We start from the raw sequence: 20,608 nt of genomic DNA on the forward strand, positions 1-20,608 counted from the left end.
TTCTGGAGAAAGGTCATCAATATCTGCTCGGTGGGGTTCCCACACTCGGGACTGCCACCAATCATCTGTCTGAAGGAGGTCGAGGAGCACTGCAGCCTCTTCACAGCTCACCAAGCACAGCGCTGTACATTGAATAGTGGCTGCGCTTGGTATTGCAGCCCAGGCCGATTCGCTTAGTCCATGTGACCAATGAAAGTAACGCCACTGGCCTAGTAATAGTACTAGGCTGCTCACTGGAGCACCACAGCTGCTTTATACAGCCCGGCGTCAAACCCTCACCAATCAGATATTGATGGCCTACCCAGAGGATAGGCTATCAATATTAAACTCCCGGAAAACCCCTTTAACAGCGTCTTCAAACGTGCGATCATTTTACGCGGAGAATAAAATCCACACATCTTACATGGGGATTTAGCTGCAGATTTCACCCATTGCATTGAATTTGGAAAGGATGAAATCCACAGCAATTCTGCTTCAAATTCACATCAAAATCCCCAAATAAAAGTCTTCAAGTTTGTCCATAGCGTAAAATTGCGGTATGTGCGCAGATACCCTTGTAGAAACAGGAAAACGTCTTTTTAAAAAAGGGTTTGGTTCATCTCATTGCAAAACAGCTGAGAACAATGTAAAACCCTACTAAAAATAAAAGGCTAATCCAGAGCGTTCTATAAAGGATCAGACACTCCTCGGAGGACAATGAAGAACTAGAACATTATTGTTCCAGCAAATAATTTGTCATTTCCTGTCCTGCATAAAAATGGATTTGCTATCAATGTCCAAATAATTTTATTTGGCAAGTGCAGACTGGAGATTTGTGCATTCAAACATTATAATAAAGACACCTCGAGATTAAGCAAGCATTTGCACGCAGTTCAACAATATCAGACACTTACTTGGCCCTTTCACAGAGACATGGAGGTCACCGCTTCCTGCAGTCCTGGTGTCGACCTTAAAATCAGCAGTTTCTCTAATCCGGACGCCTTTGGGCTGCAAGCCACGTCCGCTGGCTCGACAAGCGTTTGGGTTACAGGCTGTTGAAAAGGAAAGTGATAGGAACATGTTCTCAGATACTTGTAAGAAGATAATGACCCTGTAACACTCACATATCTGTGGTTCAGGACTGATGGTGGAAAGACGGCTAGACAGTCGAGATGCTTGGGCATGCCAGGAGCAAACAAAGCTATTATGGATGCAACTACAACATGCATACCAGGGCATGGCTGCAAGTGCATTAGATAATTGAGGTGTAGCATTATACGGACTCTACTGGGTGTAGTTAAAGGCTGTGGACACCTTTGGGGCCAAAAAAATGATTTTTTCAATTGGTCTCTATTAAAAATTTTCAATAGTTTGTTCTACAGCCTTCACTTTGAGTGCATCTGCAGAATACTGCCTTTTGTATTACAGAGAATCAACCAGGGAGCGGTTATGATGGCTGGATTTGTAGCCCTTATCTCCGAACTCCTGACATCTTATAGAATTTACACATAAGTGTTTATGAGCTGTCAGGAGAGCTACACATCAAGCCATCAAAGCAGCTCCCTGACAGATTTGCTGTAAAACAGAGAGCAATAGTCCGCAGGTAGACTGAAAGTGACAGCTGTAAAACAAAAACAGTTGAACATTTTTAATAAAGAACTGTTAAAGTTGCTTTTAAAGAGTAGGGTCAAAACCAAAGTAATTTTACAGTATAAGAATAAAAGAACCTATGAAAAAAAAATCAAACATTAGAAAAATTAATACCTTTAGGTAGGGCCCCTGTTTACAGACCTGCCTTGTAACAACCATGCGATGGAAATCATAGGTGGCCAATTGTGTCTTCTAGGTACAGAACGTTGGGGTAGTGCTATAGCATTTAAGCTTTGACCATGACATGATGTCCTGGGGAGTGAGCATCAACAGAAGGAAACAGTGGGACTCTAAACTGTGAGCAAGTGTCCAACTGTCCTGCAGAGCCAGGCCCAGGGGACAACAGAGGAGCCAGGCCCAGGGGACAACAGAGGAGCCAGGCCCAGGGGACAACAGAGGAGCCAGGCCCAGGGGACAACAGAGGGGTTTATAGAATAGGGTCATCAATATCTGATCGATGAGGGTCAGACTTCCGTCACCCCTGCTGATGAGCTGTTTGAAGAGGTTGTGGCACTCCGGCGAGCGCTGCAGCCTCTTTCTAGGCCAGTGACATCACGTTCATTAGTCACCTGGCCTATTTTCAGCTCAGTCCCATTCAAGTTAAAGGGAACCTGTCGCCGGGATTTTTGTGCATAGAGCTGAGGACATGGGTTGCTAGATGGCCGATGACTCATCTCAGGGACAGGACTCATCTCAGGTTAATTTGCATATGTATCAAATCGTTTTTTTAACACAATAAAAGCACACAGAGCTATGGGGACTGGGTATTGCGGATGTGCTAGCGGCCATCTAGCAACCCATGTCCTCAGCTCTATGCACAAAATCCCGGCAACAGGCTCCCTTTAATCTAGGTCTAGGATACAATACCAAGCACAGCCACAATACAATGTACGGCGCTGTGCTCAGTAAGCTGTGAGGACAGCGCTCACCAGTGCACCATGGCCTCTTCAAACAGCTGATCTGTGGTGGTGCTGGATGTCGGACAGATCAGATATTGATGTCCTATTCTGAGGGTAGGTCATCAATATCGAACTCCCAGAAAAACCCTTAAAAGAGCCTTGGAACATGACTAGGGATTTTAGCCACACCTGTATATACCCATGAAGCATAGTCTATAAGACTCCTTGTTGGACTCCACAAAGAGAAACACTACCCTTCCCCCTGAGAGCTCCACATGAAGTAGGAAACATACGTACATGCAGTATGGGCTCAACAATTTTAATAGGCGCCATATAACTGATCTGTAGGATCTACATCTGTAGTACGGCCAAGTGCACCATGAGCCCTAATATATACATTGAGGGGCAATAAATCTTTTAAAATAAAGTGTTAAATGAAGCAATGAAACCCAGTACATGCCACCGATGGTCCAAGTTTCTAATAGGTTAAACACACACACACACACACACACACACACACAATAGGCTCATTGACACTTTAAAGGCACAGTATATACATACACGACTGCTGTTAGAAGACATGATGAGATGTGCAAAACAGAGGTAAGAAAGTGATCAAGTGACAACTTAAGGAACTAAATTGTGGTAGTACACTTTGCATATGCCAAGGCTTAGGCCACGTTCACATCTCCAGTGAACATTTTCGGCAGGCTGTTCCAGCAGAGAACAGCCTGCCGGAGTTCACCGGATTCGGCATTGCCAAATTAACCAGGGCACAACGGATCTCTGTTGACTACAATGGGATCTGAGGTTGATCCGGCCGCTTTGTAAATGCCGGGTTTCGGCTGGACAAAAACCATGGCATGCAACGGTTTTTGGTCCAGCATCTTCACGGAGATGTGAGTGCGGACTTACTGGTTGTTCTGGAAAGCTGGATGTACAAACATATCATGGTTCTGGTATGGCGGTACCTAGTGCTCATCTACAGGGCAGACTACATTCCCGAAAGCTGACCAAATATCCCACCGACAAACTGCATAGATTGTCCATTTTTAAAATATGGTTGGTCAAGTAAAGCTCCATGTCAAGTTAAGGAAGACTTATTTATCCATTAATATTATGGGAGAAAGGCCATTGCCATAATTGGGGGTGAAGATCTACCACCGATGCTAAAGCCCCTAATAGTCCGCACCACCTGAACATGAAGAAAAAAAAACTGGACAAGGTCATTCATGGAGGTGAAATTGTGATAAAGGCAATTTCTGGGAATGGGGTTGACAGACAACAATTCCACACGAGCAGACGTCAATATCCTGCAAACGCTTACCAACCCTGGCCTGACCACAACTATGAGGCTTAAGCAGTGACGTCCTTTATCCAACAAGAGTAGAGAAGATCAGAATTGGGGAGCAGAGATCTGGAAGCGCAGCAGGAAGGAGGAGGCAGATGAAAGCAGAGTACAAAATGTCTGAACACAGCAAGAAGCCATTAATCAAAGCATTTCACGTGCCAGAACATTACAAAACCCAAACAACTCTGGCGATAGCCCAGAAATAAAAAATAGAATAGCTCCCAGATCTGGTGCACATACTATTCACACGATCATCGCGATCTTGGACTATTATCTGCTGTAATACATGAGTAGTCCACATTGCTACTATACATTTTCCTACTGCACCCATTCCCTCCGCTGTCAAAGTTTAAGGCTGCATTGAAATGCATTGTCTGGACAGCTGTGCACATGCACAGGAGTCTGCTCTATTATGTTAGCACATGCACAGGAGTCCGCTCTGTTATGTTAGCACATGCACAGGAGTCTTTCAGAGCAAGTGAAAGTGCTGACAGTAGGGGCACAGGGGGCAATAGAAAAAAAACTATGGCTTTCTCGACTCCTTATGTGCTGCACTATTCAAGTATCACTACAGATAATAGTCCAGAATCACCGTGACAGATTCCTTTTAAACGGCTTGTACAGCTGATCATTTTTTTTCTTAAAAAAATAAATGAAGTCAGTATGGCATAACAAAATAAAAAACAGGATAATCACAATTCTCTGCTTCCTGGTCCCTGTAGACACACAGAAAATGCCCACTTAGGCTACTATCGCATCTGCGTTTTTGCTGTCTGGTTTTGCAATCCGGCAAGGGATCTCAAAACCACAGCAAAACGCTTCTGTTATAATAATACAACGGTCTGCTTCCGTTCAGAACTGATCCGGTTGTATTCTATCGAAAATGGAAAAAAAAAACGGATCCGGCACTAAAAGGATTGTAAGTCAATGGGAGCCATAGACATGAAAAAAACGGATCCGGCACCACTGACTTGCATGTTTTTTTGGGCCAGATCTGGCATATTCTATTTCTCATGCCGCACACAAAAAAAACACTGCTTGCAGCGATTTTGTGTCCGGCATGGGAACACAATAGACCGGAGAGGAATGCAATCTGGTGCACTCCATTCCGGTTTGTTCCGTTTTATAGGGACAAATCTGAAGCGTTTTCCTCTGGTTTTGAGACCCTGTGATGGATCTCAAAACCGGACGGCACAACAAAGATGTAAAAGTAGCCTTAGCCAAACACTAGCCGAGACAAGTCGCTGCTGCAGACAGTGAATGGATGAGTGGTCATTTCCTAGGTTTCAAGAGAAGGAGTAAAGATTGGTGAGGAACTGTGGAAGCATTGGAAAGGGAGCTGTGGGGTGCGATGAAGTGATTATTTTTTTTGTTATGCTATTCTGACCTTTAAAAAATAAATAAATAAATAAAATAAAATATCTGGTGGACATCCCCTTCAAAGGTTTAGCCAAGCTTTTCTTTCCTGTTACAAACTTTCTTCTTTTCATAGTTCCTTACACTGACTGGGCATGTTCACATCTGGGGCAAGCAGCCAGACCAAAAACTGTGCATCCAACGACATTTATGGCGGAAAGGGACCGGATCACCGCTGGACCTCATTACAGTCAATGGGGATCCAGCAGTGAACGATGCCAGATTTGGGGAAATCCGACAGACTGCACTCTGCTGGATCTGTTGCCATAGATGTGAACGCAGCCTAATAGATCTTCATTGCGCTCAGGGCTCTGTTTTTTTTGTGATACAAAGAATTTTGGCTACTTGGGTGTCATGCTGTGCCATAAGCTCCTAAGCTTTCTCTAGTGGTGCCTGCAGGCATAATGTACAGTTTAAAGCCATACCTATGCAGGGAATTTGGAGCGCCAATGGAGCTCTAAAAAGTTAAAAAACAGCACAGTCACCAGTATGTTGCCCCTTGTCTAGGTTGCTCTACAAAGAATAACGTGCAAAGGCCAGATTAGACATTGTCATGGCTGCACTGCCAAAGAGTAAAGTACATCTGGGCATATGTGCTGATTCGATAGCGTTGTACCTACCTTCACCAATGTTAACCAGATAAGGAGATCTGGGTGTAGCTTCCTCACCAAAGTTGACATTAACACTGTGAGGCCCAGCTTTCATAGGCTTATAGGTACAGCGGTATACACAGTTTCCTTTATCTTCAAGTACAATGTCGACGGTATTGTTCCGCCCCTGAGGATCTATCACTTCAACACCAATGTCTCCAACTCCAGCACCTTAAAAGAAACAAATCTCAGAATTACACAACCAAAACTGATGAGTTTTTTTTTGCACTATATTATATTATTATATTATATATAATATATATATATATATATATATATATATATATATATAAAAACGAAGAAAGGACAGCACTCCAAGTAAAAAATATACTGGTCTTTAATCACCCATGCAGATGGCAACGTTTCAGCTCAAACAAGAGCCTTTTTCAAGCTTGAAAAAGGCTCTTGTTTGAGCTGAAACGTTGCCATCTGCATGGGTGATTAAAGACCAGTATATTTTTTACTTGGAGTGCTGTCCTTTCTTCGTTTTTGTTCATCTGGGGTAAGCAGCAATATCCCTGGACATAGCACCCACATTGCTTGTCTCCAGTGCCGCCGCTATCTTTCCTTTTTTTATATATATATATATATATATATATATATATTCTACAGTTTTCAAACCAGCATCTGGATCTGAATACTTTTATAATTGCATGTCATTAAAAGTTTAGTATAATTCAATGAATGCTATCTGTATAGTGCCAACTGCTGTGTGTTATTTTTCTAATCTGTGTCCAACTCATGGAGGTGGACGCACATGCCCAGTTCCATCATTAAAGGGGTTCTGCACTTTCATTTAACTGACGATCTATCCTCTGGATAGATCATCAGCCTCTGATTGGCGGGGGTCCGACACCCGGGACCCCCGCCGATCAGCTGTTTGAGAAGGCAGCGGCGCTCCAGCAGCGCCGCGGCCCTCTCACTGTTTACCGCCGGCCCACTGACGTCATGACTAGTATCAACTAGCGTGGGCGCGGCTAAGCTCCATTCAAGTGAACAGAGCTTAGCCGCGCCCACGCTAGTTGATACTAGTCGTGACGTCAGTGGGCCGGCGGTAAACAGTGAGAGGGCCGCGGCGCTGCTGGAGCGCCGCTGCCTTCTCAAAAAGCTGATAGGCGGGGGTCCCGGGTGTCGGACTCCCGCCGATCAGATGCTGATGATCTATCCAGAGGATAGATCATCAGTTAAATGAAAGTGCAGAACCCCTTTAAAGTGAGAAAACGTCCGTCCCCCTGAGCTGCCAGCTTGAAATAAATCTAGCAGAGCAATGAATGGGGAGATCTCTGGATCCATGTGAGGTACAGGGCTGGTTCTAGCTTTGTTAGAAAGAGCTTGTCATGTACTATATGATTTTCATAATTTACTTTAATCATGGGATAACCTCTTTAATATGGATGTTGTGTTTATAAGGTAGGCTTCCACAAAATGTCCACATTGAATATGTTGGAGCACTTGACACGATATCCAATCCAGCAGGAAATATATTAGTGGATCACATAGATCCCTTTGTTATACTAGGCTTGTTTGTTTTATGTATTATATATATTTTACGGTATTTAAGCCATCAATCTAAATGTGACATCAGGCTGCGGGAAAACGTTAGTGTAGACACCAAAGGAAGCCTCCGCTTCCATCCACAGAAGGCAGGAGCAGTGTTTTCCTTGGCTCAGCAGCGCAGTCCCTGCTCGGTGGAATAAGAACATCCTTTGTGTTTTCTGTTCTAAAATTAGCAAGAGACGAGGAACAGGCTAATATTTCAGGCCAGGCGGTATTACCAGAGACGGCAATAAACAGAGGAGCGAGGAAAGAAAAATACCAACCGTGTAAGAATATACTGACATACGTCATTTTTACTTTCTAGAAACCAGGGAACATAATGAGATAGATTTGAAAAAGGCAAAAACTATCATCTAGGATTAACTGGACCTGAGAGGTGCCAAATATTCTGGACTATCAAATGGTCATATAAAAGTATAAAAAAAAAAAAAACAACTTGTAGGTATTCAAAAACTACAAGTCCAGGTAGAACATGTTTGGGGAAGGGGGTCATTTGTGCAAAGAATTTTTTTTTAGCTTTTTCTAAGGCCATTTGGAAAAAGAAAGAGCGTTGCAGCATCCATGTGCTGGGGAAGCTCCCGATGCATGTCAAACATATATCTATAGGCACCCATTTACCCGACAGAGGCCAAGTGTGTTTAATTGCCCTCCGTAGTCTTGGTAAAATATAGGTAATTATTAATATTTTTTTTTTAGAATGGTGCCGCAGGATGTGCTATTCCATCCAGAGGCATCCTGCAACATGAAAGCACTATACGGATTTGTTTTTGGTATTTTTTTTTTAACATGGGACTATATGGGTGACGTATACCAGTGGCTTATGCTGGAGGCATCCACCAGAAGTATAGGCCAAGAAAGCAGTAACCTTACAAGGCGCAGTGAAGCAACTGCTTGACTTTTTGTTTGCACCTGTTTTAATAAAATGTCCCCAAATATCTGCTACCATAGTTTAATTAAAGAGTAGCTGTCACCCCTCCTGACATGCCAGTTTTAGTAACTACTTGCATTCCCCATGTAATCACAATTCTGGAGCATCTATCATTATGGCTCCTCTTTTATTCTTGCTAAGTTATGAATGAATTTCTAGCAGTTTACAAAGAAGGTCCAGATGGGTGTTACCAGTTCGGGGAGGGGGTATCTGACACTGGCAGCAATGAATAGATAATGTTAGATTTTGCATGGACACACTCCCAACTGGATCTTCATTGCAAATGCCAGGCAATTCATTCATAAACTTCTAGAAGGAATAATAAAGGAATGGCACATCATAGAGTCATCAAGAACAGATGCTCCAGAATTGCTATTACATGGGGAATGCAAGTAGCTACTAAACGAGACATGTTATGAGAGGAGACAGGTCATTTTTAAAGACAATACCAATGGTCCTAACTTGTGCCCCGTTCAAAAAAAAACACAACATTAATCTGTCCACGGCCCCACCACTGCCCATCACCAAAGGACCAGGAAGTGGCTTGGTCCAGTGACTTCTGTAGTCAATTACAAGCCACACTGGTCATATCTGCGTGACATACCGTTCAAGCACATGTAAGCACAGAGGCCAGTGACCGGCTACTGCAGTCATAGACCAAGCCACTTCCTAGTCCAGCAGTGAAGGTACGGCAGAATCGCAGACAGGCGTGTTTTTTTTTTTATGGGACACAAGTTAGGAGCCGACAACCCCAGTGGTCCTAAGTAAGACAAACCCTTTAATGTACAATTATTTTAATCAATTCCTAATTTACTAAAAGCAGTTATCTGGCCCCTCCAACCCCATACATTGGGTCAAACCAAACCCAGCACAGCTTCCATTTCTCAACAGCATAATACTGTACAAGATGGAAGCTCTGGGTTGATTGGTTGCTATTGGCAAGAAAGACAGTTTTTCTTTTAGTTAGTTTCATAAACCTCTCATTATTATATTACAAAAAAGGCTTTTGGATGCCTGTTGCCATCACCAAAGTGTCCATCTGTATGTAGCTTAGATAAACAGGATATGTATACATATCTGCCCTCTAGTGGTGGCAACAGGCAGTCAAGATTTTTCCAAGTATGTTTGCAGGAATCGAGGACAACTTGGAACTCTGGCCTATAAAGTTATTTACAATAAGATTCAGAATAAGAAATCAAGGCCCTTTTGGGAGTGTTTGTACATCCAAGCCCTAAAACTTTTTCCACCATAGAGGTTGGCATTGTGTCCAGTGATGGAGTGCTGAACCTGGGAGGTTGTTTAAATGCCGAATGCCCAGACTGGAGTCTTAATACATTGGAATTCTCATTTGTTTGCCTTCTTATCCTGTCTGTCAAACTAAATATTTTAAGAGCACTGGCAGACTAACACTTCACAATCTGAATTGGCACCAACCGTAGGATTTTAATAACCACGACCATCATAATATACATGAAAAAAAAAAAAAAACATACGGAAATATCTGATGCAGATGCAAGCTTGCCTTACAAATCCAGGATGCAAGTGTGTTCTCCAGATAGTTAAGGAATGCTGGACTGTAATTTAACTCACTACAAAATAAATGTGTCCACGAACCTTTTTTTTTTAATTTTTTTTTTTTAACGTGCATGCAAAAGTGAGTGAAAAAAAAACAAGGGGTGCGGTATTCAAACCTTCTGCAAAGGAAAAAGGGGTCCTATATCACAACCTCCCAGCCAAAAGGCACCAAGAAGACAGTTCGGGACTATTCAGTTAGATCATAGATGCACTACACAGAAGTTCTCCATAAGAGGCAGCCTTATGACGAGTGATACTACTGTGCGGTACCTTATGTTGTACCACCCATATTGTGTACTGCTCTATAGTGTAAAAATAACCATAAAGCACTAGACTATGAGAATTATTCAGAATGATGCCCAAAAAAGTGCCATATGGAGGTCAAATCACACCTCCTTGCAGACTTCTATCGTGCCACCTCCATCATATCTTACTCCAGCCCTCAAATAGCACTGCCACATAATGTCCGAGTAACTACAGTAGAACTACATAGTGCTCAGATATCAGCTCCATACATAAAGTAATCCAATAACAATACAAAAGTACAGTCCCTGACAAAAGTCTTGTCGCTTGTGTACAAATTGACCTGAAGTGCCGCTAAAATATATTTCTAATCAAGATTTTGTTACGAGAAATGGGTCATTTTAATCCCAAAAGCTTTTGTAATAATGTTTCAGTGGAAAACGAAACTGACAAAAAGTATTCTAATATTCACAGCTTGGTAAAGCCCATTGAGTCAATTTTTGCCAAGACATAAGTGTTGTCGCCTTGTCATATGAGCTTCACCTGTGACTAATAATGGATCAATTAGGTCTCAGGTGTGTATAAAAAGAACCCCAGTACACTAGACCTTCACATCAACTGCAACTAGACCTCTGCAAACATGCCTAAGATTCACCCGGAGACTAAAGTGTTGATTATCAAGAGGCTGAAGACCAGATCCACTGCTGATGTGGCAGACACCTTCAATGTGTCTCAGTGTCAAGTTCAGAGGATAAAAAAAAAGATTTGAAGAGACTGGAGACGTTTTGGACAAGGCCAGGTCAGGCCGACCCCGCAAGACAACTGCTCGAGAGGACCGTTTGTTGGCTCAAAAATCCAAGGCCAGCCCATTTTCCACTGCAGCAGAGCTCCACGAGACCTGGTCACCTGAAGTCCCTGTGTCAACCAGAACAGTTTGTCGGATTCTGTCTCAAAATGGCCTCTATGGTCGAATCAGTGCCCATAAGCCAGCACTAAATAAAAGACAATTGAAAAACCATGTGGCATTTGCCAAGGGCCACAGCTTGCTAAAAGGATGGACGCTGGAAAAGTGGCAGAAGGTGGATTTTTCAGATGAATCTTCTGTTGAATTACACCACAGTCTCCGCAAATATTGCAGGAGACCTACTGGAACCCGCATGGAGCCGAGGTTTACCCAGAAAACAGTGAAGTTTGGTGGAGGCAAAATCATGGTCTGGGGTTACATCCAGTATGGGGGTGTGCGAGGGATCTGCAGGGTGGAAGGCAACATCAATAGTCTAAAATACCAAGAAATCTTAGCTACCTCTTATATTCCCAACCATAAAAAAGGCCAAATTCTGCAGCAGGATGGTGCTCCATCGCATACTTCCATCTCCACATCAAAGTTCCTTAAGGCAAAGAAGATCAAGATGCTCAAGGATTGGCCAGCCCAGTCACCAGACATGAACATCATTGAGCATATGTGGTGTAGGATGAAAGAGGAAGCATGGAAGAAGAAACCAAAGAATATTGATGAACTCATGCAAGACTGTTTTCTTTGCTATTCCTGATGACTTCATCAATAAATTGTATGAATCCTTGCCAAACCGCATGGATGCGGTCCTTCAAGCTCATGGAAGTCATACAAGATATTAAATTTGGATCTCACAGCACCACTACTTAATTTGCTGACATATTTTTGGATTTGCAGTAAAGTTGTTCAATTTCTGTATAGGCGACAAAACTTTTGTCTTGCCAAAATTTGACCTTTCTGTCTTGATTAAATGATAAATCTTTTTTAAGTGAAACTAATTTATTTCAGTGCATTAAACCTCATTTGGGAGGGCTTTAGCTTTTCATATGAGCTATTTCTAACACCAATTGATTAATTAAAAGTCAGGTTAATAGCAGGAGTTTCTACAAAATAGAGAAGCGACAAGACTTTTGTCAGGGACTGTACTTCTATATAACTAAAGGGGTTTTCTTCAGTTTTGATATTGATGGCCTAATCTCAGGATAGGGTCATCAATATCTGATCAGTGGGAGTCAGACTCCTGGCAACCCCACTGATCAGCTGTTTTAAGAGACCGTGATGCTCCGGTCAGCGCCTTGACTTCATCTCAGGCATGTGACGTCATGTTCATTGGTCACGCGTCCTAAGATCAGCTCAGTCCCATTCATAGGAGCTGCAATACCAAGCACAGTCACTAGTCAATGGATGGGCCGGAGCTTGGCAAGTTGCAAGGAGGCCGAGGAGCTCACATTAGCAGCTCAGCCTCCTCCAACAGCTTATCGGTGGGGGTGCTGAGACCCCCGACAATCTGATATTGATGACCTATCCTGAGGATAGGTCATCAACATTAAACACTCAGAAAATCACTTTAATTTAGCTGGAGGTGCTTGCAAGTCTCAAGGGTGCCACACCATCTGTGGGAAGACCAACAGGCCCAATGCACAAATTGCACACCCCTGGTGCTCTTGCTCTACAACCTTGGTGCTCAGAAGAGGGTCTACAGCTCTAGTATAAGAAAGGTACATATGCCCTAGCACCCCCAGGTAGAGAAACTTTGAGGACATTTTTTCCTGCATTTGCTGTAATAAGAAAAGCGTGTGACTAAAACACAAAAAAAATAATGAAAAGAACAATACACACCTGCTGTGTAAATGTCGAAATAAGTCAGTTTATTGGCAATATTACCAGTTGCCTCCAAGCCTGGCCCCTTAGCTGTCACTTTACTGGCGTCTCCTTGAGCTTTCTCAACGTTCACTTCAAATGGGCTCTTTGAAATGTGCTGACCGGCAAAGAGCACAGTCACCTATAAAACACAACACAGTAAAAAAATTTAAAAAAAACACACAAGGAGTTTGGGCAGCGCTCTGGATTCACACAACTGGGTTTAACTAGCTACAGGTTCAAGTGCGGAGTGTTAAAAGATTGACACCATCATAAAAACCGGGGTGGGCTGAGGCCTGCCTTGGCTTGTTAAGCGTTACATTTCCCAAACGGGGATCTAAAACCAGAGGCTTCAAGCAACAGATCACAGATTTCATTTCTTTCAAGATGTGACAAAAGTTTATAAAGGCAGAAGAAATTAATGAATCTTACATCATTCCTTTACGACCGAGCTCTTCGCTTTGATTTAGGACTGACCACAAGGTTTTTTTGGAAGCAAACCATAGACTTACTGAACTGGAACTAAAAATGTAAATCAGAAATGGATCTGGGGAACGATGAGGTCATGGCTGGACTGATTATGTCAACAGCTTGTTAATGACATCATCCTCACAACTTCTCCTGAACTATGTATACAATAATGGGTCAAAATGCAGATTCCTATGATGGATGGTTTAGGAAATTAGATATTTACAAGTAAATGGACTAAAAAATTGTTTACATTGGATAATTTCCTTCTTTTTACGTAGAGAACATAAATAAACCATACCTGTACAGAAATAGATTACCCTACATAGGGATTGTCCACTCCTCTACTATTGATGGTCTATCCTCAGGATAAGCCAATAATATCTGACTGCAGGGGTCCAACACATGGACAGAGCTGTGTAGCTCCAGCACTACTCGGAAACACCTGACCATCAGGAGTGCAGGGTGTAGGACCCCGTCCTTCAGATATTGATGGCCCATCCTTAGGATAGACCATCAATAGTAAAGAGGTTATCCAGCAGTAAGATACTGATGACCTCAGGATAGATCATCAATACCTGCTTGCTAGAGTTCCGACACCAGACACTACCACCGATCAGCTGTTTGAAGAGGCCACTGATTTAAGAGCCAGAAGTCAGCAAAGCAGATGGGATTTTAAAGGGTTTTTACAAAAACGATTTAACTGATCCTCTGGATAGGTCATCAGTATCTGATCGGTGGGACCCCGCTGATCAGCTGTTTGAAAAGGCTCCGGAGCTCGCAGTAGTGCCATGGCCTTCTCCCTGCTCACCAAGCACAGTGGTGTACACTGTATAGCGGCTGTGCTTGGTATCGCAACTGAGCTCCATTCACTTCAATGGGGCTGAGCTGCGTCTAGGCCATGTGACCAATGAACGTAACATCACATGGCCTAGTGCAGGGATCAGCAACCTTCGGCACTCCAGCTGTTGTGAAACTACAATTCCCAGCATGCTTCATTCATTTCTATGAGAGTTCTTAGAAGAGCAGAACAAGTATGCATGCTGGGAGTTGTAGTTTCACAACAGCTGGAGTGCCGGAGGTTGCCTACCCCTGGCCTAGTGAAAGCTGCTAGATGGCCGCAGCGCTACTGCAAGCGCCAGTGCCTTCTCAAACAGCTGATTGGTGGGGGGTCCCAGATGTCAGACCCTCATTTACATTAAGAAAAAAAAAAGTATTATTTTTTCTCAGGAACATTGCAACTGATCACAAGACAGGTATTTTAAGCAGCAGAATCAATCCTACCAGACAGTATGCCTTATTTAACAGAGTTGCTGAAGGGTCCTTTAAAGAGGTTTTCCCATTCTGGTCAGTTTTAGTTAGAAAGCTTCCCCAAGGATCAGCTGATCACAGAATGCCCCGTGTCAAACTACTAGGACCCTCGGGTAATCTGCTGTAACTTGTGGAGATCTCAAAAGCAAGTGTTCAATATCCCTGCAGTGCCCCCACAGGGAAAATGAAGTATTGCAATCTCATCAGCTTTCCATGGAATGCATCAATGTGCTGGGTCCTCCAGAGCTCAACAGCTCTTTTTAACCCCCCTCTATAAAAGTCCCTGAAAAATGAGGAGCACAAAATGCTGACTAAGAAGACAGTGAAATCCTACAGCTTGAGACAAGATGGGATAATAAACTGCTTTAAGCTACAAGGATATCTAATAGGGATTTAATTACTGACATTAGTACAGCATCACGTACATGCAGTGCTCCTCAGGCTGTGCCAGGATTTGCGCAGTCTCTCGCCAAGAAATTAAGTATGTTTTTCTTTAGGCCTTTTTTAATCTATTCATCGATTGTATAAACACTACGGGGTAGCAGAGGATGTAAGCCATATGAAAGCTGTATTATCCTCCAAATACAAAAGTGGCACTTACGTGTTAACACACACACGTGAGCAAACATTGCCAACCTCACTGAGCTGACATAAGGGACCAAAACTTTCCTTAAAGTATACCTCTTCATGAATCACATCTAACATCCTTAAATACAGATTTCCCAAAAAGTACAGGCCAAAAATGTGTCAACTGAAGACATTCGCCTTGCTTGACCGCCACTACCTTACCTTATGGACGCCGGTCACTTTAGGCACATACTCCACAGAGAAGGTCTTGTTTTTGTCATTGTTGGCTGTGACCTTGGCCTACAAAAGAGAAGAAAACAAATCAGTGGGTAGCTGTGTGGGCCTGTGGTAGATGGATCGCCCCACGATTGCGATCATCGGAAGAGCAGTGCCAGATTCTGAGTAATGGAAATCTCAGAAGTGCTGAAAGTTTGGGGGCACTCCACAGTTAAAGGGGTTTTCCCGAGATTATTATACATCAGGATAGGTCATCAATATCTGATTGGTGGGGGTCAGACACCAGGGACTCCCGCCGATCAGCTGTTTGAGAAGGCAGCGATGCTCCCGCTAGTGCTGCGGCCTTTCCTAGGCCTTCTCTGTAGATGTGGCTGGTGGCAGTCGGAAGATGGAACTGAGCATGAGCGACCACCTCAGTAGGTGGATGTGCATATTACTATATGGATTAAACACCAGGGGGCGCCATTATAATGAAGCAAACAGAAGCCTTTTTTTGTACCAGAAGGTAAATCACAAAAAGTAACTCCTCATTTTTCATGCTGAATTATATTAAACTAACAATTAATGGTGGCTCAACTCCTCTAAGCAACTTTCAGGACTGTTAATGGCCATTTCCCATCCGAGAGGGGTGAAAAATGGCAAATTATACCGCAAATATATGTGCCATAATCTGAGACTTTTTAATGCCACAAAAATGGTGCAATGTATCTGTTCCGCCGCATTTGTTTTAATTATGTTCCTTATAGCTAAATTAAAATATTAACTCATCACCCGGTTCCACATAGCTGAAGTTCTCTTCATACTTTTAGGATGGCATCGTGATAAGACGTGAGGCCTGTCAGCTGAGAATGCAGTCATGAGCGAGAATGTGATATCGCCGGACATTACATTGTGCTTTGTTTCACTCCTAACAATTTTCTGTTAACGCAGAGGTGCAGTCAGGGGATCGGTGAAAGAGCGGGCCAGGAGGAAGGACAGGAGGTTACTAGAGACGGACAGATCAGATATTTAAGGCCTATCCTGTAGATAGGCCATGAATATTAAATACTGGATAGCTCCTTTATCTAAAGCTCAAGAGCAGGCTGCGACAGGGACGAGCCTCTCTAGCATCGCAGGTGACGCTAGGGGAGATGCCGCGATGGCTGTGCGGGGATCAAGAACAACGCAGATGCAAGGAGGAGCGGGGTAAGTATAATGTATATGAGGGACCGGGCATTGGGGGGGAGGTCATTATAGGGGTTGGGTAACCTCTTTAATATAAATCTAGCAGAGCAATGAATGTGGAGATCTCTGGATCCATGTGAGGTACAGGGCTGGTTCTAGCTTTGTTAGAGTCATGGGTGGTTTCCGGATGCCTGTAGCTTGCATTACCTACTGAAAGAGTCACACTAAACTGCTCCCTGCCGCACTGGTCCTGCGTGCTAGCTCCTGTTCGTCCATCTTCTGGTCCCTGGCTTCTTTTCTTCTGAACGAGTATAAACATAGTTGTCTGCGCTGCTACAGCCAATGAGCGACCTCAGCAGTGATGTGCCACTTGGGTACATGCCACCACTGAAGCCAGTCATTGGCTGCAGCGCCAAACATGATCCCATATCTGGTAGGAAAAAAATAAGGCTACTTTCACACTAGCGGCAGCCTTCTCCGGCAGGCTGGCCCAGTGGGTGAACAGCCTGCCGGATCCGTGCTGCCGCCTCTCAGCATGCTTGCCATGCTGCCGCCGGAACTCCATCCCGCCCCCATTATAGTCAATGCTGCTGGAGCGTACCTCCGGCGGCACGCATGCACTAGCGGAAGCACGGATCCGGCAGGCTGTTCACCCGCCAGAACAGCCTGCCGGAAAAGGCTGACGCTAGTGTGAAAGTAGCCTAAGCTGAGGACCAAAAGATGGACAAGCGGGAGCCAGCACGCAGGCCCACAACAGCAGGGAGCAGGTAAGTAGGACTCTTTCTGTAGGAGATCTAGACTACAGGGCACAAGTAAAAAGTGATTACCAGAAGAACCCCTTTAAGGGTTATTACCATCTAGACATTTATGGACGATGCGCAAGATAGGCCATAAATGTCCGATAGGTGAAGCTGGAACAAATGTAGAAGAGGCTTTGAACTATAATACCTCCTGTAATTCAGGATCAGACTAATGCAGCACACTGTACATACATATAACGTCACGTCTGCAATGTATGATCATACCCTTGGAGATACTTTGATTTAACATGAGTAGGGGGTTCTTGGCTTAGGACATTGGAAAACCGTGCTCTATGAGACCTGAGCAGTTTTTTTAAACTAAATGGTAGATACTGATTATATTTACTTTATAGCGGAACTGTCCAATTTAGCCCCCCACCATACCTCTTCTCTTATTCCTTCAGGGTCTTCCACATAAACCAAAACCTCCCCTTGCCCGGCACTGATTGTCTCGACGGTAAACGGTGCCGGTCTTTTCACCATATTTCCTGTAGGTTCCACACCTGTAAAAATATTATAAACCATAAGTACCAAAATAGAATTAAAAAATAAAAATAAAATATCACCTCTTCATTGAGAGAATTAAAAGCTAAAGGACACATTGGAGGGCGTTTTTTAATGATTGCATTATTCTATTTATTTTAGGCTAAACCTTTTTCCACTTGGTCTTTATTAAAGGGCTTCTGTCAGCAGATTTGTACCTATGACACTGGCTGACCTGTTGCATGTGCATTTGGCAGCTTAAAGCGAACCTTTCACCAGGATTTCACTTAATAAACCATTACCAGTACCTTATAGATTATCCTCATTGTGTTTCAATGCATTCTTGTCCCGCTTTCCTGGGATGTATATTTATGAAAAAAACGACTTATAAAGTCCTCGTCTCCAGCTCCTGCAGTCACGCTAGAAGTCAAGGGGGTAGCCCTTCCCTCACTCAGGGCTGTAACTCCCCTGCCCTAACCCCTCCTCTAAGTAGTGTAACTGACACCCGGCTCAGTCGCCGGGACCGCGCTTGTACTGGCGGCGCATGCGCCGTTGGTCTCAGTAGCAGCGCGATCCCGTCTATCACGCGGACTGAAGCGCGATCCTGTAACTGAATCGCGCATGCGCTGTCCGTCCCCGATGCCCGCCTGTCTTCTGTTCTTTAGGCGCGCTGCTACTGAGACCGACGGCGCATGCGCCGCCAGTACAAGTGCGGTCCCGGCGACTGAGCCGGGTGTCAGTTACACTACTTAGAGGAGGGGTTAGGGCAGGGGAGTTACAGCCCGGAGTGAGGGAAGGGCTACCCCCTTGACTTCTAGCGTGACTGCAGGAGCTGGAGACGAGGACTTTATAAGTCATTTTTTTCATAAATATACATCCCAGGAAAGCGGGACAAGAATGCATTGAAACACAATGAGGATAATCTATAAGGTACTGGTAATAGTTTATTAAGTGAAATCCTGGTGAAAGGTTCGCTTTAAGGCATCTGTGATGGTCCCATGATCATATGTGCCCACATTGCTGAGAAATAATGATGTTTTAATATATGCAAATGAGCTTCTGGAGCAACTGGGGCGTTACCATTTTTCCTAGAGGCTCTGCTCTCTCTGCACTTTGATTGACAGGGCCAACTTGTTTAAACCTCATCACGCTTGGCTCTGTCAAGTAAAGTGGAGAGGGGTCCTATTTTTCTTCAACCTTCAAAGTGCAGAGGGCACAGCAGTTGTAGAGAGAGCAGAGCTTCTAGGAGTAACAGCAACGCACACATTGCTCCTAGAGGCTCATTTGCATATATTAAATAACTAATAATAATATAATATTAATAATATATTAATAAATGCGTAACCAGACAGAAAGAGGTGAACACCAGACAGGCAAAACCAGAACTGGATCAAAATCCAAAAACTAAGTCAAATACACAGCAGAGCGAAACCAGGAGATAAAGTCACATAAAGTCAGCAGGCGAAGACGAGGTCATAAACTAGCAGAGTGTAATACCAAACAGTTTCCAATATTAAGCAAGGTGAAACAACAAGCAGAGTCAAATATCAGGAGGTCACATCAGAGGCAAACTCAGAGAAACAAGACAAAAATAGTAACAAACACAAAACTAGCTAGTGAGACAGGAATACCAATCACAGGCAACCGTGTCCAGAAGCTGCCTCTTTAAATCACCAATCGCCAGGAAGCACGTGACGCCAGCGCTGAGCCCGATTGGCCCGGTGTCCTTGCTCCCTGATAGGTCGACCATCCGCAATGTTAGCGGGGCTGGTTGCTCTAGCAACAAAGCGACACCGGCAGTGACATCACAGCGCAGCTAGACTTGCTGCCTAAGGGCAGACAGGTAAGTATGTAAGCATTGTCACCAAGCCTGAAGCCGTGATACACCTCAACCTGTGATACCGCAACATAACATGGCGACTATCTCAATGCTGACATATGTGGCTGCCTCTTTTGGGAAATAAAGGGTAGAAATTGATTGAACTTAGGAAAGACTGAGCAGAATATTTTTACCTTGAAGAAATATACAGTATATACGAGGATGCTCTAGATTTTGTTTTGTTTTTTTAGATTTTAGTTTTGCTACTTTACCAAAATAGACATTATTGTTCAGATGGGCCAAGCGTATTTTTTTTTTACATACCAGAATGTGTGGGAGCCGGTGACAACCCATAATTCTGCTATAGACTGAAGTCCCTAATAATGAAGACACTTAATCCTCCAGTAAAAATATATTACAAACAGGCTGATCCATGACACTTGAAAAGTATGAAATCATACAAAAACCATTTTCTTACGGCTTTCAGTAAATGTTTTAATGGCACTGGGCGTGCTAACTTCACACCTTGTCTCTTTGACACACCTTTGTCTCTGGAGGATAAAACTTTCACCTCGGGATTAGTAAAATCCTGAACATATCTTAAGTAAGAAGATAATTTCTGTGTTTATCTAGTAGCGATTAAATATTCAAAATGACACGGAAGAACAGAAGTCTAGTCTGCGAGGCTCGTGTTTACCAAGGAGTTCTTAAATCATTAGGTCATAAAACGTATTTGCGTCTTCAAAACCTTAATAAATGGTTTCTACTGAATGAGGAGATAGCCTCCAGAAACAACTAGAGTCAGATTTCTTGGAATTAAAGTATTGCAACACTACATGATACAGAGACAAACACCGC

At 43.5% G+C, this 20,608-nt stretch overlaps 1 protein-coding gene across 4 annotated transcripts in view; it reads right to left on the minus strand.

The window, feature by feature from the left end:
- Positions 1-20,608, minus strand: part of FLNB (filamin B) — a 216,715-nt gene that overhangs the window by 86,901 nt on the left and 109,206 nt on the right. For all 4 annotated transcript variants that reach the window (XM_040406836.1, XM_040406835.1, XM_040406834.1 and 1 more), the window contains exons 5-9: positions 17,833-17,951; positions 15,470-15,547; positions 12,881-13,043; positions 5,916-6,116; positions 894-1,031 (exon numbers count right to left, since the gene is read on the minus strand). In XM_040406836.1, coding sequence (XP_040262770.1) covers positions 894-1,031; positions 5,916-6,116; positions 12,881-13,043; positions 15,470-15,547; positions 17,833-17,951 — 699 coding nt within the window. The remainder of the gene's footprint in view (positions 1-893; positions 1,032-5,915; positions 6,117-12,880; positions 13,044-15,469; positions 15,548-17,832; positions 17,952-20,608) is intronic.

The sequence above is a fragment of the Bufo bufo genome, chromosome 9 (assembly GCF_905171765.1).
Source record: "Bufo bufo chromosome 9, aBufBuf1.1, whole genome shotgun sequence".
Taxonomy (NCBI): Eukaryota; Metazoa; Chordata; class Amphibia; order Anura; family Bufonidae; genus Bufo; species Bufo bufo.